The 27401-nt window shown below is 50.3% G+C and overlaps 1 protein-coding gene across 1 annotated transcript in view; it reads right to left on the bottom strand.

Moving 5' to 3' along the window:
- Positions 1 to 546: 546 nt before the first annotated feature.
- CLSTN2 (calsyntenin 2) overlaps positions 547 to 27401 on the bottom strand; it is a 553438-nt gene continuing 526583 nt past the window's right edge. Inside the window, exons 10-17 of the mRNA XM_046671513.1 lie at positions 20182 to 20348; positions 11633 to 11781; positions 9430 to 9647; positions 5602 to 5772; positions 4992 to 5137; positions 4741 to 4864; positions 3852 to 4036; positions 547 to 1916 (exon numbers count right to left, since the gene is read on the bottom strand). Coding sequence (XP_046527469.1) covers positions 1713 to 1916; positions 3852 to 4036; positions 4741 to 4864; positions 4992 to 5137; positions 5602 to 5772; positions 9430 to 9647; positions 11633 to 11781; positions 20182 to 20348 — 1364 coding nt within the window. The 3' untranslated portion in view covers positions 547 to 1712. The remainder of the gene's footprint in view (positions 1917 to 3851; positions 4037 to 4740; positions 4865 to 4991; positions 5138 to 5601; positions 5773 to 9429; positions 9648 to 11632; positions 11782 to 20181; positions 20349 to 27401) is intronic.

Genomic DNA, 27401 nt, shown 5'->3' with positions numbered 1-27401 from the left:
AGGGTGGCGGGTCCAGCTTCTTATCTAAATCTCTGAATAACTCTGAGCAAGACACTGAAACTCTGAACCTCGGTTTGCTCCTCATGAAAACGTGTCTGACAACAGATGTCCCAACTACATCAGAATTATTGTGAGGCTCAAAGACACTTTTGGTGATGGAAAAAGCTGCGTAATGTAGTTTTCTCGAATCAGAAGCTTGCAAAGGCCTGTTATGGATCCTTACTGGGTGGAGGTCAGACTAGAGGACACTGACAGCCGTCCCCTTTCTTACTCTTTCTCTGTTTCGATGATGCAGGGCGTAGAATGGGAGGGTGGGAGGAGGGGGACAGAGCATACATACTGAGGACAAAGCCCGAGACATTAGGAGGAAAGATGTCCCCAGGCCTCATGGAAGGCCTACGTGGCCCGGCCCTAATTCTTCCTGCTATTCTCTTGCCACAAAAGATCACAGACCAGTTACTATAGCAACAATTCTCTTCACGAGGTGTCCATGTTAGGATGGAGATAGAAAAGATTTCCTTATTAAAAAAAGAAGAAAGAAAGAAATGAGGTTTTTGGATATATTTGCCCTCCACCCAAAGCATTGCTCCTTTTATGAGAAGAAGAAAGAAGAAGCTGTTATGATTGCAAATCTATCTCTAATTCCTAGCCGTTAAATCTCCAAACTTTCATTTTAGATGCGGCGCAGTTCACACTTGTTCTAATATATCCAAGAAGAATGTGTTTTTTTCAAGAGGCAAAACAGTGTGAAATAGGGGACAAGGGACCATAAGAGTAGGTGCTGAGAGTCTTGTCAACCTCGGGCCCCCTTCTGGCCTAGGTGGGCCCAGCCAGCCCCGGCTCCCAGATCCGTGGCCACCATGAAGCCCAGCTGTGTCATCTCATCAGCGCTCCTTCTGATCCCTGGATGCAGGCTTGTCACAGCTGTCACCTGGGGCAGTGCCCAGCAGGACGGCCATGCGGGGCTCCGTGGCTGCCAGGCAGGCAGCTTCTCAGACAGCTTTGGTTGGGGACCAGGCCCTGTTGTGGCCAAGGACCTATTCTTGCTTTCAGACTTTTCATTTAAGCTTATGTGGCCTCAGAAAGGACAAAGGGAAAGGCTCTTCAGACCGGGGAGAGCGTGTGCACACGCGCGCACGTGCATATGTGCGTGTCAACCTTTTGTAAATAATTCTGCCTCAACAAGGACTTTCCTCTAAAGCATTAAGGACTAAGACCTCGGGTGTGTGAAGTCTGACTGCCCCACCTTAGGAAGCCACCTGAAGTCAGGTAAGGAGAACCTGCCGGTCTGTGTAGAGAGAGACGACCGAGTCAGGCGCACGCACAGTGAGCTGGAATCCAGGGCACTGGGAACATGGGGCCCAGGGGAGGGAAGCGACACGAAGGCTGACCTTCTCCCTTGCAGAGAAGAGCCAAGGCAGGACTCTGCAGCTTGGCAGACAGGGTGCTGGGTGAGCCCAGGGCTGGTGAAGTGGGGGCTACAGGACAAAGTCCACCCTGAAGTCCCCACTGATGATGACATGGGGCTTCTTGAAACCACCCCAGAGCTGGGACACAGGGAGTGCCCAAGGCTTACAGGGCGGGTTCCAGGACGCTGGGGAAGGCCTGCCCAGACCTGTCATAGAAATCAGAGGCGACGTGTGATAGACTCGGGCATACATCGGGGTGGGGCTTACAAAAGGGACCGGTGGGCGGGCGCAGACAGCCGGGCACTAGTAGTGGAGGGTGGAGTCGTCCCACTCCAGCTGGGCTTGCCTGGCTCCGCTCTGCCCACGTCTGCCCCTGCCCAGCCCTTCCTCCTCCTCCTCGTCGCTGTCGTCGGAGTCGCTGCTGCTGGAGCTTAGGTCTTCCTCCACTTCCTCCTCCTCCTCCTCGTCCTCCGTCTCATCTTCCCCTCGCCCTGGTTCTTCATGTTTCTGCATGTCAGGGGGAGAAGGGAAATGCTCATCGGGGCGGAACAGAGGCCACTCTGGAGCTTATGTTTCTCCCTCCACTAAGGAAACACTTGGGGCCCCCTGGAATTCCTCTCCCTTAATGCTAAACCCTTGGGCCTGGAGACAGGCTTTCTGGAAGGGTCCTCTGATAAAAGGCAACTCAGAGGGCTCGGGACAAAGACAAGAAATAGCAGTGAACTCCAAGACATGGACTCGAGGTAAATTATTGTGTGTTTTAAACACTGGACCCATAAGCCAATCCCAGCCATCATTCAGCGAGCCTTTCAGGCCAAGGTTTGTTTCCTGGCATTTCCGGAGCCTTTCTGTATGGAGCTTTCCAAGTCTTAAAGGTTTGCCTCTCAGTAGGAGAGTGGCATTCAAGCTTACGCCCCTTTTCCAGGTGGCAATGTGACGTCTCTGGGAGCAGAGGGTCTTCTAAGCCGAGACTCAGGTGTGCTGCCCCTGGAAAGTATTCCTTTGGGAAGGACAGCGCTCATGATGCTCACGTTCCATGCCTGCCCCTCACCTTCTGACTTGTGTCCTCAAACTCGACCCCTCTCTTTTCCAGTCCCATTTCCCTCCCCGCAGCTTTTTGGTGATTCCAGCCAACTCTTGTTTCCGGATATATGATTCGAGTTGATGAAGCAGCCATAAAAGATGTGCGTGCTTGCTTGCCTCATCCCCTCTCTGAAGCATCTTCTCTTTAACCTTTGCTGCACCCCCAACCCCCACAGATCCTACCCATTCTTCCAGGCCTCCCTCAGGCTAACCTCCTCCAGGAAGTCACCCCTGAATGCTCCAGCCCCGAAGGCTCCCCCTGCGTGTGCTTCACTGACCGCTGGCATCGCCAGGTCAGCCCCTGGTGGGCACACTCTTGCCCGCTATTCAGCTGCTCCGGGAATAATGGTCTTGTTTCCCACCCCCAAGGCTCAGCTCTTCAAGGAAAGAAATGCTGGAAGCGCCAGCCCGGTGCGCTCAGTACTACACCCACAGCACGTGCTGGGAGAAGCTGAGCCGCATCGGCACGCTGGCTCTGAAACTGGAGCGTGAGGCCAGCTGAGGGGCAGGCTGGGGGCCAGGCTGGGGTAAGCTTTTCATTCCTCAGTGACTCCTCCTGATTCTCCCCCGCTCTCCCTCCACTGCCTCCACCTCTAGCAGTGCCCAGGGCAGAACAAAGGGCAGGAGGTAAGCGCCCCCCTTGATATTCCTATGTCCAGAACAGGGACCTCAGACACTCATGCGTGGATTCTGGGGGCTGCTGGTGAACTGGAAAGATAGGAGCTTCAGAGTCAGCAACCTGGAGTTTGAATGCTGGTGCTGCCATTACCAGCGACGTGAGTCTGAGCACTTGACTTTCCTCTCTGAGTTGGTTCCCCCCTTGACAAATGAGGATGATGCCTCCTACTTCACAGGTTGCTGGGAAGATTAAATGAGGTGGTTTATGTAGAGCGCCCCATGCAGTTCTGGCACAATGGGGGCTCTAGAAACGGCAGGTATATTCCTGGTGTATTTTTTGGTTTAACCTATTCTGAGCCTTTAAGTGAGCTCTGCAGGCAGATGGAGCGAAGCTATCTAATTTACACCGTTAGTTAATCAAAAATTCAATACTGAGTCCCTAAGTGTTAGTCAGCTCTGAGCTAAATACTGCGGGGGAGGCAAGGGATAGACACCACATGGCTGCTTGCCTTAAGAAATGTCTGCTTCTGTTTGCAGGGGGAGAGCAAGCCACACGTTTTTAGTCCATGAATGCAGCTGGTGGGAAAGTTCCGTCCCTTCAGGTGGAGAGGGCTGGAGGAGCTCAGAGAAGGGAGGGATCAGTGGGGCTGGGCTAGCTGGGCAGGGCTTTGGGATAGGAAACATGGAGCTGGGTGAGGGGAGGCATCTGCCCCGCGCTCCCAGCCCCTGCACGGGGATCACCTCCATGGGGTTGACTGTGATGGTGAGCGCAGAGTCGTCCCAGTCCATCTCGGCCTCCTTGGCAGCCTCAGTCTCCTGGGTGAAGTGCTGGTGGGCGATGCGGACCCGGTACACGCCCATGGCCACAACGAACACCAGCATGCACACGGAGATGATGATGACCACTGTGGCGATGCTCGGGACCACTGGAACGAGGAGGAAATCCACACGACATGGTGAGCAAAGGACTAGCTCAGTCTTGGGTGGAGCATGAACGAAACATCCACGTTTAGGTTAAAACCTGCCCTCCCAGCTGTAAACTCTGGGTCAGCACCTTACTCTGCCTGGGCATCACTTTTGCTATCTACATAATGGTCTGAATAATTCCTGTCCCATGGTAGTTGTGAGGAGTAAATGAAATAATCTATTTGAGTTTCCACATGGGCACATAGTAGGTGCTCAATAAATCCAAGTTCTCTTCTATCTCTTGCTCTTTCCCTCAAATTCTAGGACAGCTCCCACACAGAGCCAGGCACTGTGGAGTTCAGTGGGGACAAACAGAAGTGCCCACCAGACAGAGACACAATATGGCAGGCAAGTGCTGGAGCAGAAGTCAGGGTAGGAGACAACAATATGGTGCACGTGGGTGTGTGAGCAGATAGAAGGTCCATGGAAGGCTTCAGGCAGCGCGTAGCTTTGAGTTGGGCCTAAGAGGACTTGCAAAATTCTAGCCCAGCTCTTTGTGCAAACCTGTTATTATATATTGTCTGTAACTTTTGTGTCCTTGACGGGCTCCCTACTCAGTTCTGGGCATCTATGGCTGCTGCACACCCAACTGTCTGTTTAGTGCATGGTCTTGAGTCACAATGACCACCTAGTATCCTGAGGTCCCTCCTCCCAGGTGACCTACCTGCACTGCGCTGGATGCTACTCCGGGACTCGGGGTGGTGGACGGACTGGAGGAAGGGAGGCTGCACGATCAGGTGGTTGACGTGCTCCTCGTCTGAAACTCTGACCTCGTGGAGGACGCTGACCTGGGGAGAGCAGGGAGAGGTGCTGTTGAGCAGGAGTGGCAGGTGGGCCGGTGGCAGCAGCCCTCCTGGATAAAGGAGGGGACATATGGGTGAGCCCGGTTCCCCTGCAACTGCAGGACTCACTCACCTCCAGGTTGAACTCATTGCTGGTGTAGCGCCCGTTGAGCTCCGAGCACTTGAGCCTGAAGCGCCGGGCCCCGAGGGAGGCCGGCCGCCAGTTGCGGTAGCGGATGTGATGCAGCACCTGCTCATAGCGGCTCAGGGAGCCCACACCTGTGCCGAGAGACCACGCCTGTCACGAGGAGGCAGAAGAGGAGACGGGGGAGACAGGCTGCAGCTGCTGGGGTTTGTGGGTCTCCTGAAACTGGCCAGGCTGAGAGCTCAAGATGTTTGGGGGCAGACAACGTGCTGAAGCAGAAGTTCTAAGGGGCCAATTAAACTGATCCACAGGATTCCCATATAGACTGGTTGGCCTCAATCTGCCAAATGTTGCTGTAATATTTGCTGAGATCACACATTATAGGAGAAGGCATCCACCTAGTTTCTAAAGCAATTTCCCTATGAGTGGGATGTGGGCCAGGTCCTCAAGGTGCTGGAGGGGCTCGCCAAGCTCTGAGGTCAAGGGTCCCTACCTGACCCCACCTGCACAGGAGACAGAGCCGCCTTCGCCTCATGACTCCCTGCACGAGGCCACTCTGAGAGGAGACCACCGGCCAAGGGGCTGAGCACGGCCTTACCATAGATGGAGTAGCCCGCGGTGGAGTTGGTGGCATCCAGGTGTCGCTGGTGGAGCTCACTGTGGTTGAGCTCCAAGCACTCCTGTCTTGGGTCCAAGTCCCCGTCCAGCACCAAAATGTCACAGAAATCTAAGTTGTGAAGCATTTCGTCCAAGACTGCTGATTTGGGGGCTGTGGGAAGACAGACACATGGAAAACACAGGTGTGAGGATAGCTCGGAGAATGGCCCTGGCACGTCACCTTCCTCCTCTGGGACTGCACCCCAGCTTCAGGCTGGGTCAGGAGAAGAGGCTGTGTAACCCCAAGTACCACCTCCACTGCTCAGATGGATGTCCAGGCAGCCCCCTAGGCTGGGCACACGACTTTGTGTGAAGAGCATAAATACAGTAGTCAAAAGATGTGAGTTCGGGTACCAGCGCTGCTACTGAGAAGCTGCATAGTATTAGAAAAGCTATCGACTCCTCAATTTCCTCATCCTTGAAGAGGGCATGGGTCTTGAGAGGATTGAAAACACACAGTCTGCACTGTGTAGCTCTGGCGCACAGGAGGTGCTCAATAAGCAACAGCTCTGATTCGGGACCAGGGATAAGTGCCCTCCCCTGTGCTCTCATAGCTTTCCCCTGTGGTTATGGCAGGTGCCTCTGTCACCCCCAGCAGACTCTGAGGTTCTTGAGGCAGACACGCCTTCTATGACTGACCCCTCAGTATCTAATCCAGGGGTGGGCATGGAGCAGTATTACTACACACCGCTCAAGGGGAGCTGCATCGTTAGTATAATGAAATAATTAAGTAAATTGGTTAGTCTAGTTGGCAAGCTGTTGGTCAGACTAGCTGTCCTTGACTGATTTTATGACCCCAAATTTCCCAAAGGAATGTCTGAGTGTTTGAATGCTGGACAGGTTGGCAATCTCAAATTAAAATTCCACCTTAAAATTATGGAGTCCTTGCTACGTGCCAGGCACTGTGCAAACGGAATGCTAACAGACAGACATTAGAGGGGTACCATTAGCATCCTCGTTACATGGATGGGGAAACGGAAGGTCCAGGGGGCGGCGTGGATTGCCCAGGGTGCCCGAAGTTGCACAGAAAGCAGAGGAGGAGCTGGGACAGAAACCATGACTTTCAGATTCCATAGTTGGTTAAGTCTTAACCTCTGGGCCAGAGGTCTGCAAATAGTTTTGATCTTGGAAGACTTTTATTGAAAAATTTGTGAACAGAGATCATTTAAACAAGCATATTTATTGATTTATAAAGTGGACTAATATATTTTGTTCATTGTAAAACATTTATAAAAATAGAAGTTAAAAGGGGCCGGCCCGGTGGCGCAGTGGTTAAGTTCGCACGTTCCGCTTCTCGGCGGCCCGGGGTTCGCTGGTTTGGATCCCGGGTGCGGACATGGCACTGCTTGGCAGCCATGCTGTGGTAGGCGTCCCACGTATAAACTAGAGGAAGATGGGCACGGATGTTAGCTCAGAGCCAGGCTTCCTCAGCAAAAAGAGGAGGACTGGCAGTAGTTAGCTGAGGACTAATCTTCCTCCAAAAAACAAAAAAAACAAAAAACAAAAACAAACAAAAAAATAGAAGTTAAAAAAGGATTCACTAAAGATGAGAGAATTATTCTTCATATTTTGTTTAATTTTTTAGTGATAACAAAAAGAATTTTTGCTCTCACTAGATATGTATTATTATAAATGGTTTTGTATGCTTAATTTTTAAATGCTTGCCAATCTCAGTGGCTTCGTGGATTGCTGGCACAATCTAAAAGCACATTAATACATGCTTACAAGGTCCATCATTAACAATAGTGTATGTATAGCTCTACTTCGAATGGCCTTCTCTGGTTTCTGGGGTTTTTTGGCCAGGTTCTGATCAGGTCAGGCTAGGTCCTCCTCACTCTCCCTCCCAACTTGGCGGGCTGGTTGCTCACACCAGGTAGAGGGCGTGTTGTCCCTGCCATCTCTCCTTGTTCTCCTGTGCTTGCACTGAGGTAGTTATCTTCCGTCTGCGGTTTCCATGATGCCCACTGTGGGGAAGGGTCTGTGCTGGGCTCAGGTGCTGAGAGGGGAACCAGCCATGGGTGGGCCCTCAGGAGCTCCTGTCTGGAGTGATAAACAGATAACACCACCGAGCGCCAGCAAACGTGTCTTCGCAGGAAGCAGCAGTGGGTGGGGGTGCACAGAGCAGGAGCCCTAACCCCATCCAGGGTCAGGGTGGAGAGGGGGAGGCCTTCCAAAGGAGGTGTTGCAGGTAGACAGGCTTGCCAGCCATAATGGGGGAAAGGGAGGGAGAGGGACCTTCCAGGGAGGTGGAGGGTGAGCAAAGGTGGGAACTGACACAGGTGTGAGAGAGAGGGGAGTGCAGGACCGCCCCCGCCACCGAGCCTTTGGTGCTGAAACAGCACAGAGTGGGTCAGTGGGGGCAGAAGATGCTGCTGGAGTGGGTCACTGAGACCTGGCGGCAAATGCCATTAGCCTGCGTGTTTAAGGGCCCCATGATGATTATTCTAACAATGAGTGAAATGTAAAAAGCACTAGTAACAGCTCTCGGGCACTTGGCTGTGCACCTGCCTGCTCCTCTCACAACCAGATGCTGAGCTGTGGACCCAGGTCACGGCTCTCCTTTCTCCCACCTTGCCTGCATGCTGGTGCCAGGCCTGCGAAGCCAGATGCTCTCAGTTACAGCCTGCAGCCGCCAGGGCAGAGGCCCTTCCTTTTTCTGTCAGATTTTAGCCACAAATGAGGGAGAAAGCGAAGATCGCACAACCTGATGCCCCTTGGAGTGTGACTAGGAAACCGCCTGCTGGGACAGGTGGCAAACACCGTCTGTTTTTGTGAGCTCAGGAGGGCTGCTGTGTGGGGCACCCCATTCGCTAGGGACCAGGGTGGTCTAAGGCAGTGGGTAATTAGGATTATTATAGGAGCAGCCCTTCAGGGACTCAGGCCCCCTGGCACCAGCACATCATTAGCAGCTGCTTTTGGAGGGGAATGGGGAGAGTTTAAATTCTTCTCTTGGAGGAGGCAGCAAGGGACAGTTCTCACACAGACATTTCCCCTAGAGATCTGGGCCCTGGGTTTTCCTTCCTTCTTTCCTTCCTTCCTCCTTCCCTCCCTCTCTTCCTTCATTATCCTTCCTTCCTCCCTCCCCACCAGCAGAACATACTGTAGCTTTCGATGCAACTAAGTGTTCTCCCTGGCAGATAATTCAAATTGTTCTGCTTTCACCGAACAGCCCTCCCAATAACGAAACTGCTGGAAAGAACGACCGGAAAGTTTCCTGAGAGCTTAGACTAATATTGCTGAACAGGACTTGACTTTACTGTGGGTGTATTAAGATGCAGTCATATGTTCTCTTCGTGCTTCTTTAGCTTTCCTTCTGATTATCAAAATGATGCATGTACATGATAGAACATTTTGCAGTTGCAAAACGTGAAGGCAACCAGAAACAAATTGGCTCTTCTCACGCTTCTCAGAGAATATCACTGTTAGCATTAGCTGTGTTTCTTTCTTGGCATTTTCCTATGTGTTTTTTTCTTTACATGGTTGACCTCACTCTACGTGTAGATGCTCTGTAATTTGCATCTTGCCTTTTTTCACTTACCGTTTAGCATAAACGCCTTTCCTCTAACATCATATGGCTTATATGGGAATCCCGTAACTTGCTAAGCCACTCATTCCCCTCCTGTTATTTATCTGCGTTGCTTCCAGGTTTGTTTGTTCTGCTATTCTAAATTACCCTGCCGTGGGGAACAATGCTGTTGTCCTGAAGTAGGATTCTGCCTGGCTGTGAGAATTTAAGGTCCACTGCCCACAACCCAGTATGCACCCATACCTGTGGTCTTTAAATCCCCCGGGGCCTCGGCTTTGGCGAAGGTGCTCACAATCTTGATGTCGGGGAAGAGGAGCACCCCACGGGCACTTTCAAACTGGGCAGCGGGTCTCCAGAAGCGGTCCGTGCCGCGGAGGGTGATCTGGGGCTCGACGGCCTGCAGCACCATCACGTAGGCGTCCACGTCGGGGATGCTGATGCACACGTCTTCCCCAAAGCACCTGCGAAAACAGCTGCAGTCACGCCACTGAAGAGCAGATGCTGAAATCATCTGTCATCGGCCATGGACGAGGATACATACAGCCACCTCTAGTCCTTGACGAGGCATCCTGACTGCCTAAGAGTCTCTGAGGATGTCAACAGACATTCAAATTTAAAGCCAAGTTATAGTCAAAACACTAGCAATCTAGAGACTTAAAAAGATTGGCTTCTGGGAGAAACGGGAATTTGCTATACCAGCAACAAGTAACTGTTAAGCCTTTAATTATCCTTTAGCAAAGTAATCAATGGCAACTTTAATTAGATAGAAACTGCTTGTTATGTGCATAAGGATTTGGTAAGCAAATTGTTGTCTAACTGGTTGCTTACAGCCATCTTACTAAGTGGGACCCCAGGGCTAGACTCCCCTGCGCTGCATATATGTTCTCTGTCTATGAGGATGTCACATGAGAGCACCTGTTCCAGGTATGCCAGCAGAATGCTAGTGTAATCACGCTCCTTTTTCCTGATATACTGCCACAAAAATATCTGACTGCCAGAATGGTGTGACAAGAGCAAGGCCTGGGAAGGCAGACAGACAAGGGTCCACAGCCTGGCTCTGCCACTCCCGGGCTGGGTGACGCTGGGCAAGGTGCTTGACTCTTGTGAGCCTCAGTTTCTTCATCTATACAATGGGGATGACGATAATTAATACCTTCTAGTAGTAAGGATTAAATGCAGACGACGTGTAGAAAAGAAGCCACCCCAGAGCCTGCCTCATGGTTGGAACTCAGTAAATGTTGACAGATCCAATGTGCTCATCAGACCTCATCAGACATGCATGTCACTGGCACTCTCCACTGGTCATTTAGGCCAGAGACCTAGGCTACAGTGGAGAAGCCAGGGTCCAGATGGAGCTCTGGGAATGTGCAGAGGCCTCCAGCTGGTGGCAGCCATCCTCTTGCATCCTTTGGGAAAGGTCCCGACGGAAGGGCAGGAGCTGGATCCCATGCAGAGCCTCTCCATCCTCTTCTCTGGGGTGAGTGAGACGTGGGAGTGGTGGTGAGCTCCTGCTCCCAGTTTTCTCTGGCCTTTCCTACACCAAACCCAAAGCTTACAGAGGATATCCCTCCCCTCCCCAGCTTATGGGAAGCCTGGCCCCGGAGCTGGAGAGTGGCCGGTCTGGTCCCTCTTCACTGCAATGTGGAGCCAACCTGCAGGTGCCTGCTCTTACCCCAGGCCTCCAGAAGTGGCCTTTAGTGTGGAGGTGGGAGCCCTTCCACCATCGCTAGGACTATTGAAGGTAATTGCCAGCTGGGCTTTATCCTGGCACCTGTCCCAGGCCCCACAACATGACAGTCAGCAGACCCATCTTTCCCTCTCTTGTTTCTGTCTTTCTGGGCCCCTCCCCTGCCTCCAAGCGCCAGCGGACTCCCCTTCTGCTTCCCAGGAGTGTTCCTGGGGTCCCCTTCCTAGCTGCCCTCCCAGGCAGCTGCTGTGGCTGAGAAATGATTTGGTAGGCCAGTAAGGGAGGTATCTAAAGGCCATAGCAATAGTCTCAGCTCCTTAATTTAACTCTGATCCCGGGGGACAAGAACCGTGCCTGCTCTTTCTCTCACATGCTCCCAGTATTTAGGAGTGCTACAAAGGTGGGCTGGTCGACTTAATTCAATTAATAAACATTTGTGAAGCACCTACCACGTACCAGGCACTGTGGCCTTAAATCACTCCACTTAAAACCCAGTTCTCTGAGAATTTACAGGAAGCAGTGCCTTCCGGGCATTAGATCAGAAACAGAATAAGACAGCACAAGCTGGATTTCAGGTGGGAAAACAACAGAACATTTTCTTTAAGAAGGAGGGCACAGGTCCACTGGGGCGTCCTCACAGGGAGAACAGAGAAACTGCGACCAGCTGGAGAGGGGTGCATTCTGTCACGCAAGGGAACATTCCCAAGGGGCCCCCGCCCCCCTCGCCTCAGCAGGCCCGGCTGACCCGCGTCCACTCACTGCACTTCAGAAGAGACCTTCAGGCGCCGCACACCCGCGGTCGGGAACTGCCTGGAGTTGATGTAGGAGACCTTCTGGAGGGCACGGTTGATGTTCCCAATGTCGTCCCCTTCCATCACCAGGACGGACTGCGAGGGGTTGAAGTGATACTGGAAGACAGAAGAGGGTGTCACAGGAGAGAATGATCAACCATGTGCACGGTCCCATGGAGACACTCCAGCTCCATGAAAAGGCCACTCAGGCCAGCACAGGCGTCTGCCGGGCATCTGCCAGCACGGCAGCTGTGTGCACTCATGACTGTGTTAACCCCCTGGTCGGCTTTGAGAGCCTCCCCTGTAACACCCCTGTGGATTATAAACTCCCAGGAATATTGGCTGAGCCACAGGAGGGAATTCTGAAATCCAGTCACAGGCTCTTGCAGCCCAGCCCTTGGTGGGGGTGACCCACGCTCTGTGGTTCCCTGGGGTCCTGAGCAGAAACTTTGAGCCCTTGGACTGCCCACCCCCTCAGCCAACAGCCCAGAAACTTGGGGCTTGGGCTCCTCTCGCTGTTGTTGTCTTTGGCCTTGAGCTGCTCCTCAGTTCACCCTGAATTCCACTTCCTGACCCAGGCCCCATCTTCTTAGCTTTCAAATTGAAAGCTCATTTTGCAGTTCATGGCTTTCCTTCTCTCTTAGATCTGATTCTTGGTCTTGCTTTCCTGGTGCTAAACTCTAGTTTCCCATGAATTTTACTCACTTGCTGTTTACATGCCTGCCCTCTGCCCCAGGTCTGTCTATTCCTTCCACTCTGAGCCTCTGGTGTCCCAGGGACTATGACGCTCCCCGCTGAGTCACTTGGGTCCTCCAACTAGATAAACTAGGTCCAGACTCTGCTTCTCCCGCATGCCCTGGGCTGTCCCTCTTCTTTGAATGGAGCATAGAGAACTGCTTTCCTACTGGTCTGAGTTATTGAGCTTGACACACTTCTGAGCAAGAATTATTAGGAACTGCTATGAATAAGATGTAGGGAACATGTCTGTGGATTCAGATTATGTATTCAATGCTCATCTCACAGGAAAGAAAGACATGGATGTATTTTTATGTAGCTACTTGGCAACAATGATTTAGTTTTTTGAATAGATAATATATCTATATGGTTCATATATATACATGTGCAAAGTGGCAAAGTGAAAGTGTCCTTCTTATTCCTCTCTCTCATCCACCCAGTTTCCCCAATCCCATCCCACAGGTAATCACCGTTATAGTAATTTTCTCAGTGACAGATTGCCTTATCGTTCATAATTAGCTGCTTCCCCTCCCAGTGAGAGGCTACTCATGCCTGCCCTATGGTCAACAGGCTTGATCATGTGACTTATGGTACCCTTCTTTGCAGGATATACACTTTTGACCTGTTGCACCCAGTAGTGGGCATGTGATGTGCTTGGCCAACAAAATGTCAGCAGAAGTATTTTTAGCTTCACTCCCATGTGGAAGATTTAACAGCCAGCTCATGGTTTGCCATCTCCCATTCCCTCTGCCATGAAACCTGCAAAGCTCCCTGAGGTCCACCAGCCTGGGTTTCACAGTGGGTGGTATGGATCAGAGCTGCAGCCGATCTATAATGGACATGAAATGTGAACAACGACAAAATTTGTTGTATAAACCACTGAATCTTTTAAGTCATTTGTTACTGCAGCATAACCTCGCCTATCCTGACAGTTACACTTAAGTATTCTTATGAATATACAGTCAAGGGATATGCATTCCCATTTTTCTCCTTTCTTACACCAAGGTAACTTATTTCATACTATACTCTACTTTACTTTTTTGCACTTAGTTCATATCTTGGAGATCTTTCTGTGTCAGTACATAATAAGATTCCTTATTCTTTTTTATTTTTACAGCTGAATATTATTTAAAATTAAATAAACTATAATTTATTTAACCAGTCTCCTAGTATGAACATTTGGGTTGTTTCCAATCTCTTGCTAATAATGCCACAATGAAATTTGTCGTACATGTAACATTTTACAAGTGTGTAAATACATCTGTAGAATAAATCTCTACAAGTGAAATTGCTAAGCCAAAGAGTATATGCACTTTAAATTCCAACAAATGTTGCCAAATTCCCAGTTGCTAGGGATTATATCAAGATACACTCCCTCTAACAGTGGAGGAGAATGCCTCTTTTCTCAAAACCTCCACAACAGAGTATGCTGTCAGACTTTGGGATTTTTGCCAATCTGATACGTGATAAATGGGTTCTTAGTGTAGTTTTAATTTGCATTTCTCTACCATGAAAGACACTGTTTCCATGAGTTTAAGGGAAAAATCTATCTATATTAGCTTTCCCTGTTCTGTCTTGATGTCTTTATGAGTTCCTCATTCTGTGCATGGACCCCAACAGGAAGTAGACATCTCATGAGCACTAAGGATGACACTGGCTCATGTAAGTCCCTTGCACTGTGGACCCTAGCCAACTGGTAGCTCAGTCTTTGTCTTCTTCAGCTATCACATGAGTGCTTTCTCCTTTCCTCCTCCTCAAGACCTCCCCGGCTTCCCTCATTTTGGTCCTCACTGGGCTCCTATAGTGCTTAGGAAATAGCAGGATGATTATTGTAGTGCAGTGACCATGAGCTCACTGAGGACGGGGGCTGGGAATCATCCCTGAATCCCAGAACCCAGTCCTAGCGCCCTGTAAGCCCCTGTTCCATGAACGAGTGAATGGTTCCCCCAGCCCACATTTTACTCAGTACCATCTCATGTTACTCCTCAAAGGGACTCTTTTTTCAGTCAAGCCTTCTTGGGAGTCCCTATCAGTGCTGCCAAACCCTGTTCTCCTTTCGTTCCTGGGCATCCTGGAGGCTGCACTTCCCAGTGGCCCTGAGCCAGGTGGGTGGGGCCTTGTGACTTCGTCTGGCCAATGTGAGGGAGTGGGGCGGGGTTTCTGGGCTGAGGCTGTGAAAAGCCATGTGGGATGCTCCACCCTTTTTCTTCCTCCGCTTTGGTGGCCCATGGCCTTCTGGGCAGAAACCCTGCCTCACCTCTGCAACTTAGAGTGAGAGAAAAATTAACTTTTCAGCATTAAGCTGTGGAGATTTTGGAGTCATTTGCTACTGCAGTTGCTTATCCCGTTTAGGAAGAATTCAGTCCTCCCAGGCACGGTTCTCTCTCCCCTAGGCTGTGGCATCTTTCATCCTGAGCTGGGTGGACTGTCATACTCCAGCTCCAGTACAAGCTATAGAGTACAACCTTGGACTATTTACTTCCCCTTTCTGGACTTTATTTCCTCATTTAAAATAATGGGGATATTAATATCTCCCTGTCTGGGGCTTAAATGAGATAACATATATAAAGTATCTAGCATTTAAAAGGTGTTCAGTCTGTGATGGCTTTTATTATAAATCTTAATATTGTAATTATGTCTGCACTAAGTCTCTGCCCCTGGCTGGCACCCCTGCCTTCACGGCTCTCCCTCCCTACCATCTTGTCGCTCCTGTCCTCAAAGCCTGGAGCAGCGTCCCTCTGAGCCGTGTTGTCTGGTCACAGGCACAGCTATGGTGCTGGGTTCGGGAGCCCCCGGGGAATATGCGCGGGCGATGCCTGGGTCAGCCTCTGGGCGGGCTTCTCTTTCGAAGCGGCTGCCTCATGAGCTCAGTGCGCTCAGCCATGGAGCTGCCCTGCGCTGGGGAGTCACTGTTAGCTCTGACTGTTGCACAAGTCATCAGTTTCTGATTTGAGCAGATTCACGGTTCTTCTAAAAACATCACTTACGTTCCACATGTTTTTCTGTCCCCTGCTCCGCACCACCCCTGCTACAGCAGAGCCTTGTGGTGCTGTTGCTGTCTGTCTGTCTGTCTGCCTGCCTGTCTGCCTCCCTCAGCAGGCTATGAGTACCTGGGGGGCAGGGGTTACTGATTCTCCTCGGCATCGCCACGGCGTCTGGCACACGGACGTGGGAGGGAAGGCCATGAGCGCTGCAGGAGAGGCCGATCTCCGAGCCTCGCCTGAGGGCTGAACAGGAAAATCAAGCGGTTCTCCCAGAAGGATGGATTGGCAGCATCCCCTGGCAGTCAACAGAGGGCACATTCCCACTGCAGCCCCCCACCTCTCCCCCCAGCTGGAGGACGGTTTAGGGAATGTGTTGGACCTCCAGTTAACACCCTGGTCTTGCTGCCAGAGCATCCCAGGGACTGCTACAGGGCAGGCTGGCCGGCAGTGGCCTAGCCGGCAACAACATTCTCGCAGGATCAATAAAACCTCCACTAAAATAGGTTTTGTTTGTCTGTTTTGTTTTCTTAAACTGCAGTGTTTGCAGCCCTGTGGTGTGTGTGACCAAGGGTCAGTCTCTGGTTGTGCAGGACACAGGATGCTATTGGTATTACCACAGAGGCAGGAGATGGCTTCCTGGGGACCTAGCAAAGGGTGACAGTGCTCACTCGCCCCTGGGAAGCTGTGCTGTAGCCACGGTGATTCCTGTCATTGAGTCATGAAGCTGCAAGGGTCTGCTCTCCTAGAGGGTTGGCTGGTGTCATCAGCCACCTAGCAGGCTGGGACATCAGTGAGGTCCCTGCCCAAAGCCCGGGTCTGCACCTCGCGGGCAGACTGGCCATGGCACTCCAGTCACCCTACCGTTCCCTTGGACACCTGCCAGCCCCTCTGGGCTGGGCCAGATGGAAATTTGCCACGTTAGAGGCTCCTCTGCCACAACTGTCACCCAGGCTTACCTTTCAAAAGAAGCTGGAGCAGCAGCCACGCCAAGTGCCAGCCCAGCAGGAGAAGGGAGCTGTGATTTGGAAAGTCTCTTAGGTTTGCTCGGGGAGATGGATCTATATGTATATACATATGTATATGTTTATCTATTTAATCTCTATGTTTATCTTTTCTATGTCTATATCTAATATATATAAATGTATAAAATATACATCTAGAGATATATAAAAATATATAAAATTCAATTCTCACAACATCACTACAAAATAATATTAACTCCATCTTATACAAGAGGGAATTGGGGCTTAAAGAATTAAAATGCATTGCCCAAGGTCACCCGGCTAGTAAATATCCATACTGTGATTTGAACCTAGGAGTGTCTTGTTCCAAAGTTCTCGCTCTTTCTCACTCTTCCACTCTGTGGAGATGGCAAATTGGCAGGGATTATGCTATGAAAATGAGAACAGGGTATTCTTCAGGAATGTGCCTATTCCACAGTGCTTCGTGTGGATACAAGACAGCGGCTACCCCAATCATTTAGTGACTCCAGACATGCCGGAGAGGTAGTCAGAAATAGGCATGGTCCGGGAAATGAGGGAGAGGAGGAGTCAGCGCCGGTCACCCTTAGCAGCTGGGAAGCTGCCCTCCTCACAGGAGGACCTCGCTTCTTCTGACTAGCCAGAGAGAAGGGAGGAGGCCAGGAGCAGGGAAAGAATAGTCATTATTCAGAAACGAAATGAGGGATAAATGGAGGAAGGGCAGGAAGGAAGGTAGCTTTCATAATGTTCAAGAATGCCTTCTAATCTGAGTTGCTGGTGTGGAAGAAAGAGCATGGACTTATTTTGGACAAGTCCCTGAGCCCCAATCTCCTTATTTCTGAAATGGGGTCGTAATATTTAATTTGTTGTGAGGAGTAGAGATAATGAACTTAAAATAGCCCCAGTGGGTGCGCCGTAAATTGTGTCTTATCATTCACTTCTCACACACCGCTCTAGTTCTTGCCAGCCTCGCCCTGAGGGTGGAAAAGAACCGTTTGCAGTGACTGGTTCTGAGCAGGTGGCATCTTGAGAAGTTGGATTAGCCTCCCCACCCCCAGCTCTTTGTGCCACTTAGTTTAGCACGTCCTCTTTTCACAGGTGATGACTACTATGTAGAAATTGCTGGGGTTCCTAATTTATAATTCTAAGAATGCGTGGCTTTTAAGTCTAGCATCTTGGGTTTATTTGTTCCTCAGTGCTTGGAATCCTGAAACTGTGGCCACATGGGATGATGCAAAGCAGAGATCGACTCAGAGGCAGGGAGCAAATCCAGAATCAGAGAGGGGAGGGCTGGAGGATGGATTTCTGCATCACTGGATTGACAAAACACTAAGGAAACAACACAAGCAGTAGGTCAAGGATCGAACCCCAGGCTCTGCACAGGAGGATATCTGTGGGAAATGTGCCATGAGGGGCTTGCCTGGGCCAGCTGCCATGAAACAGACCGGTGGAAAGCCGCCTTTCCAATAGAGGCGGTCTTGTGAGTTTCCTTCAATGACGGGTGATCAGCTATTAAGAACACCTGTGTGTGTGTGCATGCGTGTGCACGCGTGTGTTTACTACACATTAAACAATGCTGTGGAAAGCCATTCTTGCCTTACCTTGCCTGTGTACCCCTCCTGTCTTCCCCCTCTGACCCAGTCTCCAGGGTGAGCATCATAACCCCACAACTGCCAGATCATGCTCCCCCACCTGGAGCCCTTCCATGGCTGCCTGTTGCTGACAGATTAAATAAATAAATAAAATAAACCCCTAAACACAGTTAGCAAGGCCCCGTGACCTGGCCTCTGCTACCTCTCTGGTCACGCTCTCTGCCTTTCCTCCTGCAGGCTGGGCACCTGTAACAGTGGCCTTCTTGGAGTTCCAGGGCACACTATGGGTCCCCCCTCTGCCATTACTCATGCTCTTGCATCTGCCTAGAGTCACCGTCCTGCCCTCTCCCCTGACCCTCTGCCTTTTTCCTGGTTGGTTTACCCATCCTGAAACATTCTGCTCAGACTTTGCCTCCTCCAAGGAGCCTTCCTGAACTGCCCTTCCCCGGGTTCTGGAGTGGGACTGCGGGGTTCAAGTTCTGGCTCTGCTCATTATTAGCTCTGGGATCTTAGGCAAGTTTCCTTTCTCTTCCAGTCCTCAGTTTCTCATGTGCAAAATGAGAATATTCATGGTACCTTTGTCATAGGGTTGTTCTGGGGCTTAAATGAGTCAATATCCATAAACCTTTTGGAACAGTGTCTGGCACGTGGGGGACCCTCAGTAAATGTTAGTGCTCGCGATCCCTGTAGCAGTCGCCACACTGGATCACAAACGTCTGCTTGGCCAGTGAGTTCCCTGAAGACAAGAAGCTTGGAACACGTTTTTTTTTTTTTTTTTTTTTTTTGAGGAAGATCAGCCCTGAGCTAACATGTGCTGCCAGTCCTCCTCTTTTTGCTGAGGAAGACTGGCCCTGAGCTAACATCTGTGCCCATCTTCCTCTACTTTATATGTGGGACGCCTACCACAGTATGGCTTGCCAAGCGGTGCCATGTCGGCACCCGGGATCTGAACCGACGAACACCAGGGCCACCGGAGTGGAATCTTCGAACTTAACCGCTGTGCCACTGGGCCAGCCCTGGAACATGGATTTTTGTGTCTTGCTCAGCCCATAACCGAGTCACATGGCTGTCCGTAGAATGTTTGCTGAAGCGACCGAGACTTAAAGAGAATCAGGCTGTGCTCAGGTCACCAGCCCCTCCAGGACTACCCAAGTCAGAGCCCCACAGCCCCACAGCCCCACATGGACAGTGTAATTAAGAGGGCTTTGTCTTGCACGGGTGACTCCCCTGTGCAGAAGAGGCAGGCCCCGGGCGGAGCTCCACGGGGCAGCACTGGGTGCCAATGGGGGGGGGGGGGGGGGAAACCTCTGCCCTGGCCATGCCCTCCTTGGGAAGGCTTCACAGCTGCTGGGGCCTGGGGGTCGGGGAGAGGCTGGCCTGTACCCCAGAAGCAGAGGGTGGGCCAACCAACTTTCAGAGAGGAGGCAGAGGGGCTGCCTGCTCTCACTGGGGTCCGCTATGACTGAGTGGTGCTATGATGATGTTTACTTTGCTCTTTGACCAGGACCCAGAGGCCTGATGCCAGCAGGCACTCCTAAAGTCCAGGTGAGGCCATAACCATCCTCTGCTTGTCAGGGAGGCACTCGCTGAGGACTGCCGGCCACATCCTGCCCCCTCGGGGGGAGCTTTTCTCGGGATGTATCTTTGCTTCTCTTGGATCGCTCGAATGTTTTTATTTTGCGTGGATAATAAAAATCATGACTGCTCACATTCCCTTTGACTGCTAGAGATGGCTCGGAGGCCAATCTGTGCCTCGACCTAACCCTGTAAGACCCAGAGACCTCCATTTCTGCTTTCTAATTGCACCCCACTCTGGGTTGACCTCCTTTTCTAATTCGTATTTTACATGGTCCGAACTTTTTATGTTTTTGGAATGTATTCTTGCATGCTACTTCAGTTCCTTTGGGCAAATAAATGACAAAGCAACCACTAGTCCAGGAACAAATTACATGTGATAACTCCCTCCAGCTAGACACTGAACATGTGCCCGCTTTGGGGTAGTGAACTGACTGCACACAGGGCTTCATCTCGGAATTTCCAGAGATGGCAGAAGTCCATGGTGGGGTCACGGTGGCTAATCTCCCCCCGTGGCAGCCCCTTTGCCCGTGGCACCATCTCTGTGCAACTTGACAGGCAAGGACTCCCTTTCCCAAGATGCACTGGTGCTGGGCAGCCTCCACTCACCAATTGGCGTCTTCCTGAAGGTGATGTCGTCTCCTTCCTTACCTTTATTCCTCGGCCGAGGCTTTCCAGGGAATTAATATCCAGCCCTTCCTTGCAGGCCTGCAGGCAGGAAATCACCTTCTGACTCTCCATTTTGCCAGGGCGGATGGTCAGACTGGCCAGGCTGCCGTGGAAGAACTGGGCAAAACGTGGTTTGGCCACTTCTCCTCCTAAAAGAAAGAGAAGCGCCGTTATTTGCCCTCTGGAGATTGAGTCTGAAACACCGCTTCAAGGCACCACCTGGCCAGGGAGCCGAGGACACAGTGACTGTGTCCCCGAAACCTGAGCTCTTCCTTCCGAGTGGTGAGCTCAGGGGCCAGAAGCTCAACCAGAGATATTATTTGCCGCCAAGACCATGGCACTCCCCAGCGGCACCTGACTTAGGAATCCTGGAATTTCTGAATTTTAAAACAGTTACTTTCAGAGGCAGGAACTGTCTTAGAAGACAGGAAGGGCTGACAGAGTAAAAAGAGGAGGGAGAAGGAAGCTACCAGTGATTAAAGGCCTGCTGTGCCAGGCTGTCTGCTGAGGACTTCACCTGAACAAGCGGCAAGGACGGTATCACTGTTTCCAACAGACACATGAAGAACCCTGAGACTCAGAAGGTTGAGGGACTTGCCCCAGGACACACAGCTAAATGCTGGAGCCGGTACTCTAGTCCTGGTCTGTCTGACTCCAAAGCTGGCATGTGCTCCCCTATATTCCGCTGAGAGCTTGGCATGCAGTGGAGGACTCCCAGAGACACCCCATCCACGGGCTCTGGCTCTCTTGCTAAGAGCTGATTTCGCATCTGCCCAGATTCATGCTCTTTGACATAGAAGGACTTCCTCTATTCCGTCCTTCCTCTGACTTTCTTCTCATCCCCTACCTCCTGTATTCTCCTGTTCTCTCTACTGGCTCAGCTGCATCCTGTCTGGGCTGGGGTTTACTCTTGGACGTGTGAAATTGCTCAATGAGGCTCATGTTGCAAAGCCAGCCTGAGACTCACTTTCTCCCATTTTCTCCATGGTTTTCCAAATCAGCCCTCCCCTAAGGTCCACCTTGAATCCTCACCTCCACCAGGAGGCCTTCCCCACTGACTCCATGGGCACAGACCCCTTCCGTCTCCAGGCAGCCGACTCCAACAGACTTACCCTTGATCTTGCACTTCTGTTCAGAGAGGTGGCAGGACATATAGGAAACGGGTATCTGGATTGAATTCCAACCTTGCTAAGTCCTGGGAAGGTTTTGTAACCTCTCTGAGCCTCCACTTGCTTGTAGGGGACACTTCTGTGTTTGCCTCCCGGTTCTCTGCACTCTCTCAGCTCCAGCTGCTTCCCCAGGGCCTGGCTCCTGCAATGCACAGCCAGCACCTTCTCCCAGGAGAGTGTGCTCCACTGAGACACCACCCTGTGGACACTTTCCCAGCACCCTACACCATGGTGCCTCTGCACTTCTCTGTCCTTGAGTGAGCCATGCTGTGTCAGCAAGTCTGGACGGCAGGCTGTGGGGATGGGGTGGAGGGAGCTCCCTAGGGTGCTCTGTCCCAGCCCTGGGGGTGTGGATGCTCCTGATGCCTGCTTCTCTCTACGCTTTAGAGTTCTCTCTACTTGTTAGTAGCCGCTCCTTCATTATTCCAATCCTATGTTATGGTTAATAATTCTTTATATTTCCCTGTTGAAATTACAGTGTGGTTTCTCTCTCCTGGTTGGGCCCAGACTGATACAATCCTTGACGTTTGCACGCACCCATTCTTCCTCCCTCTGAGATACCAGCTCCAAACTGCTCAGATACACAAATCCCACCAGTCCTTCAAGGCCCCTTAAGCCCCCTGACCCCTGTGGCTCACAGAAAACTAACCCTCAGCCCCCACCCACCATGTGCTTGCCCTGTCCTCAGCCCCCGCCCACCATGCCCTCTCCCCGCCCTCAGCCCCTTAGAGCAGCAGATACAATAACTATCATTTCCTGGATGTGAACTATGTTTCCAACATGTGTGCAGTCCTCAGCATACATCATCTTATTGAATCTTCATCAAAGTCTCGGGAGGTTGGTACATATTCTGTAGTTACAGATGAGCAAACTCAGGCTTAGAGAGGAGGAGTAAGTGGCCCAAGACCACACAAGTAGGAAGTGGTGCAGTGTGTGTCTCGACAGTGTGAGTACGGCCATCCCTGCACAGGACCAGCTGGAGCATCCTGCTGGGGCTGGTCAGCCCAGTCTAGAGCGAGGCTGAGAGAGAGCCCACTGTGGTCCATCATCTAGCCCCGCTCAACTGCTCACTCAGCAGCTCCATCCTCAAAGACCAAACTTTGCGACTCTCTTGGATGCTAAAACATTTTCCTACACACTGTTTTCTCTCAGCGAAACATTCATCTTCTGTATTTTTGACTCAAGAATCCCAGATCCGTGATGCATTCCATTTATTAGGGACGCAGCTCCAGGAAATCAATTCAATTAGTATTTGGCATTAGGAGGCCAGCATAAACTCTGAAATATATTTGCACTCAGGGTGCAAATGCAGGATTTTGAAAAATAATAGACACACTGAAAATCTCTTTCTTTTTTAACATCTAGGGTGGCTGCCTACACCACATGGTGCCTCTGTTAACATTTAGACATACACATGCTCATGAATTATTTTAAGAAAAAAAAATAACCTGACTTCTAACACAAAGAACCTTCTCTAAATGTTTGTGAACATGATTTTGGATTCCTGAGGTGAGATCTGCACACATTTTAAAGTGTTTACTGTATGCCTAGCCTTCTGTTAGATTCAGTTAATTATGAGATGTGGACCATGCTCTCCAAGAGCTTACATTTAGTTGGGAGAATAAAGTATAGACACTGGGAAAGTAAAATAAAAATATAAGAGTAAATTGGCAGTACAATAGATATTCTAAGACAGTGCATGATTAATTTCCAAACAAAGGATATAGATAATGTGTCCAACAGATCATAGGGGAAAAACAATAGCCATCATTTATTAGGTCCTTAAAACATGGCAAGTTCTTTCATGTGCTATTCTATTTAATACTTAAGTGGCAGGATAGCACTTCTGAGATGTTAGTCTCCGGTCTTTTAATTTCTCCCCTCTTACCCTCCATTGAAATACATCTCTGGTTTGTGCTCATGGCCACAGGAAGGGTTGTGACAGGGAGAAGAATGCATGGGGCTTGAAGCTGCGTCTCTCCCCAGTTTCGTTTCCCGAAAGCTAAACCCTTGCGGGGGGGGGGGAACATCTGCATATGGATTAACATTTGGGAAAAAAGAGAAGCAGAAAATCTGGCTTCCCCTAGACTAGGACATGATACCCCAGACTGGGAGTGGGAGGTGGCAGGGAGGGGCAGAGGGGTATAAGACAACAGAGATGCAGAGTGAGGGCCCTGAAGTCTGACCCCTGGGCTGAGCCCTGGAAAGGGTGTGTGATGTTGGGAGGTAAAGCCAGTCTGGTGTTTGGACATATGGACGGATGGACTATGGATGGTATTACAGAGAAGATGAGAAGCAGCAGAGACATTTCTGTGCCCTTAAATAAGGCAAAGAAATCCTGAGAGAGCTGTCCTCAAGGACCATTAGTGACTGGGGACCAGAGAAGTGAGGACCATTTCAGCAGACACCTGCATGGAAAGATGACCGGAGGCCTCTCAACAGCTTATATGTCCCCCTGAAATCAGCTTGCACCCTAAGGAAATGGAAGAATTCCAAATCTGCCGAGGTCAAATCTCCCCACTCAGATGGAATAGGGGTTTGAAATGAAACTAGATGGATGCAGAAAAAGTAAGTTTTTCTTTGTACATTCAGATTCTTACCTGCTAAACTTACAACTCTTTTTGTAGATAATGTTTTCAAAGTTAGGTAACCTTCTCAAGGCCACACAGCCAGACAACAGTGAAACCGAGATTCAAACTCAGATCTTGCTTGTTCCCAAGCCTTTGACCTGCAGGCCAAAAATGAGATGCGGCTGGGAGGGCTCAAGAAGTACTTTTTGGAAGACGTAATAATTGTGTTGCTTCACAAAGATGGGGGCAGGTTGGGACTGACACCACATTGGGGGAGAATGTCCAGTTATGCTGGGTTCTGTGGACACTGGATGAACTCAGCAGCAACTCCCAACGATTTGTGTCATTTGCTGGGAAACACGGTTGTCTTGAAAAATGGTAGTATTTGGCAAACGTGATTTACTGTAGCCCATGTTATTCTGAGCCAGAGTTTGCAGTGAGAATGAACTCCCACTCAGCTTTCTTTCAACTGAAAGGTGGAGCCCACCCTATAAACATAGCTTTTGAATCACTAATGTTCACTTTCCTCTAAGTATGAGTAAAAGATCTGTGTTGTACGAACGTACTAAGTCTCCTCTTTTTGCAAAGTGGGGGTGGGATGCTGTTGGTCTTTTCTTTCCTGCTGTCATTCCCACAGCCATTTAGTCTGAGAAACACATGGAAGGGAGTGGGGGCCAGGTTCCTTCCTGCTTGAGTCAACTGCTGCTCTGTGTATGGCTTGTGGATGGGATGCCCCTCAATGGACACAGTTTCATGGATGGTTGGGTATCAATTTTGAGCAATGCAAGTGGTGAAACTCTGAAATCTTGTTTTCTCTCATTTCCTCCTTTCAGTGATGGAGACACCCAGAGAATACAAAGACTAAGTGAAGTGTGTAATAGATCCCCACAAGCTGCAGCTTGAGAACTGTCCACACTACCCCAGGGGCTGCAGCTGTAGGTTGCAGTGACTTGTGGAGACAGACGATCTGCCATCATGGCTGCTCATGACGCATTCTCAGCAGGCCTTCTCAACCCTTCAGCTTTTATGTATCCATCTTTCTAGCCTTTCCAGCAAACATTTGTATGGCATGTTCTAAGTGGGCAAAACATACGACTTGTAGACGACTCCAAAAGTCAACTCTCTGGGGCTGAGGATCTAAATCCATGGAGTTGGAAGAGCCCTCAGACATCACCCAATATATCTCCTTCATCTCTAGCTGAAGAACTGAGGAGCATGAAGGCAAGACACTGTTTTCAAAGACCCAGAGCAGATAAGCAGCAGCAGTGAGGGTCTGGAATTCTCCTCTTCTGACTCCAAATTCAGCCTTCCTGTGCTGAACCATGAGACTTGATGGGCCTATAACTATCTTTGGGCCTCCGCTTGACTTTGTCTGATCTGTAGGAAAAATTCCCAGGGAGTTTGGGCAAATATTTTTGACCCCAGATTCCAGAATCCTCTGGTCTCCTGTACTTGGTAATGAAACGCCATCTGGCTTTACACGTCCCCAGAAGCAGAGATGGTGTAGCAGCTTAATTAAGGGTGAGAGCTCTGCTGGCACAGACCTGGCTGCAAATCCAGGCTCTATGTGACCCTTAGCAAGGCACTTGTCTTCTCCAAGTCTTAGTTTCCTCGTCTGCACAATGGGGAGCATCATCATAGCCACGCCGCAGGGCTGTGAAAGAAGCTCCGCACAGTGCGGGAGCTCAGAAATGGCACCCGTCCCAGGGGCAGCAAGAACTGAGGACTCCAAGATGAGATTATGTCATGTCAGTTCTCTCTGTCTCTTTTCAGTGGCCTCTTTCTCTTTTTTTCTCCTCTCTGATATGTCTCTCAGAGAAGCTAAAATGATACTGTTTTTGCTCTAAGACCCTTATCTCTTAATCAACATAATCTTCAAAATAAGATATAAAGTTAGAATTATAACTCAGCTATACTGTGTTTCCAGACATGAATCACTGGATTTTAAAGCTGTGTCATCTTTAAACCAATAAACCCTCATGTCAAGTTAACTCCAGGGCCCAGAACAATGGTTCCTTGAGTTTTTAATACAGACAATATTAAGACAGGCTGAGAGACACCCTGTCATTAGTCCCTGTGTGTCAGAACATGAACCCCAAACCTTTGAAAAAATAGCCTCTAAAATGGATGCAATTCAACCAACATTACTTATTGACTTTCTCTAGGTCCTGGATAGGGGGAAGGGGAAGGAGAGGAGAGCCTGTGAGAGCACACAGTCCTTGCCGTCTGCGACTCATGACCTCGCAGGGGATGGAGGCCTGCATAATAACTCCAGAGAGATGTTCCCCACAGAGTACTCCAGGAACACTATTTCACGGAGTGAGCTGCATGGTGAAATAAGATTGAGAAACATGGATTAAATAATATCAACCAGGTTACATTATTGGTGTGCTTTTGAGAGCTTTGAATAAGCTAACGTGCACTGTGACTCTCCAACATTGTCGTGTGGGAATGGTTTATGTGGTTTCCCAAACTTGACCTTGGCCTCCTTGTGGAAGGGGCATCCTACGGGACTAGAGCTCCATGAGCCCTCCTTGGGAAATGCCACCTGCATGTAAGGCAGACTACGCTAGCACGTGCCTCTGTCTTCCAGCAGCAGAGACCCTGGGGAGGCAGAATAATTTCAGCACAGACTTTATTAAGAGAATTTGAACTAAATTAGACCAAGCTTATTAAGTGAAGGCATGTACTCCAGGTCTGTGAACTCATTTTAGTGTCTGGCAGAAAAATGACACGGAAATGTATACCAGATCTCAGGACCACATGTGGCTCTAATTCTGCTCTATCTGAGGACCATATGCTATTGATTACTGCAACTCTCAGGCTTATTTCTGCGTTTTCATCCCTTTTTTGACCATTCCTATATCTTTGCCTTGGCTCCTCCCCAAAGCCACAATGGGGGTTCTGTATCTGCCCTTTAACAGGCTCTGATTTTTAGACCCATCCCCCTCTCTGCCTTCTGCTGCTTTATTGGTAAGTAGGGAGGAGGACTTAGCAAGACCAGGAGCTTGGGGACAAGGCCCCCCTCCTGTGGGACCAAAGCTGGACACTCTGAGGATGTCAAGGTCTAGAACACTGGAGGAGGGTCTCCAGCAGAGGTAGGGATGGGGTGGCCCCTGGGGACAGAGCGCAGGCAGGGAAGCCTGGGATGAGGCCCACCAGGAACAGACGAGGCTCAGGCAGGGAGCAGGACGGTGGCCTCCTTAGTGAGCTAGAACCGAGCTTCTTCAAACACGTGCAGCCATTTTGTTAAATGAAGTCTTGCCCAGAGGTCATACAAAATAGGTAAAACAGAGCTGCGCTGATTGTAGTGTTAGGGGAGAGGTGCCCTGGAGTGTCACTTGCTGGGGCATCTCTCTGTAACCCTGGGGCTTCCTAAGGCCCTGGTCTGGCACAGTCAGCAGCCTTCCTGACTCCCTCCCTTGAACAGAGGCTTACAGTACCTGGGGGGGGGGGGGGGGGG

The sequence above is a fragment of the Equus quagga genome, chromosome 1 (genome assembly GCF_021613505.1).
Source record: "Equus quagga isolate Etosha38 chromosome 1, UCLA_HA_Equagga_1.0, whole genome shotgun sequence".
NCBI classification, from domain to species: Eukaryota; Metazoa; Chordata; class Mammalia; order Perissodactyla; family Equidae; genus Equus; species Equus quagga.
Note: the sequence above shows the minus strand (reverse complement) of the source record. Positions and strands in the feature narration are given on the sequence as shown.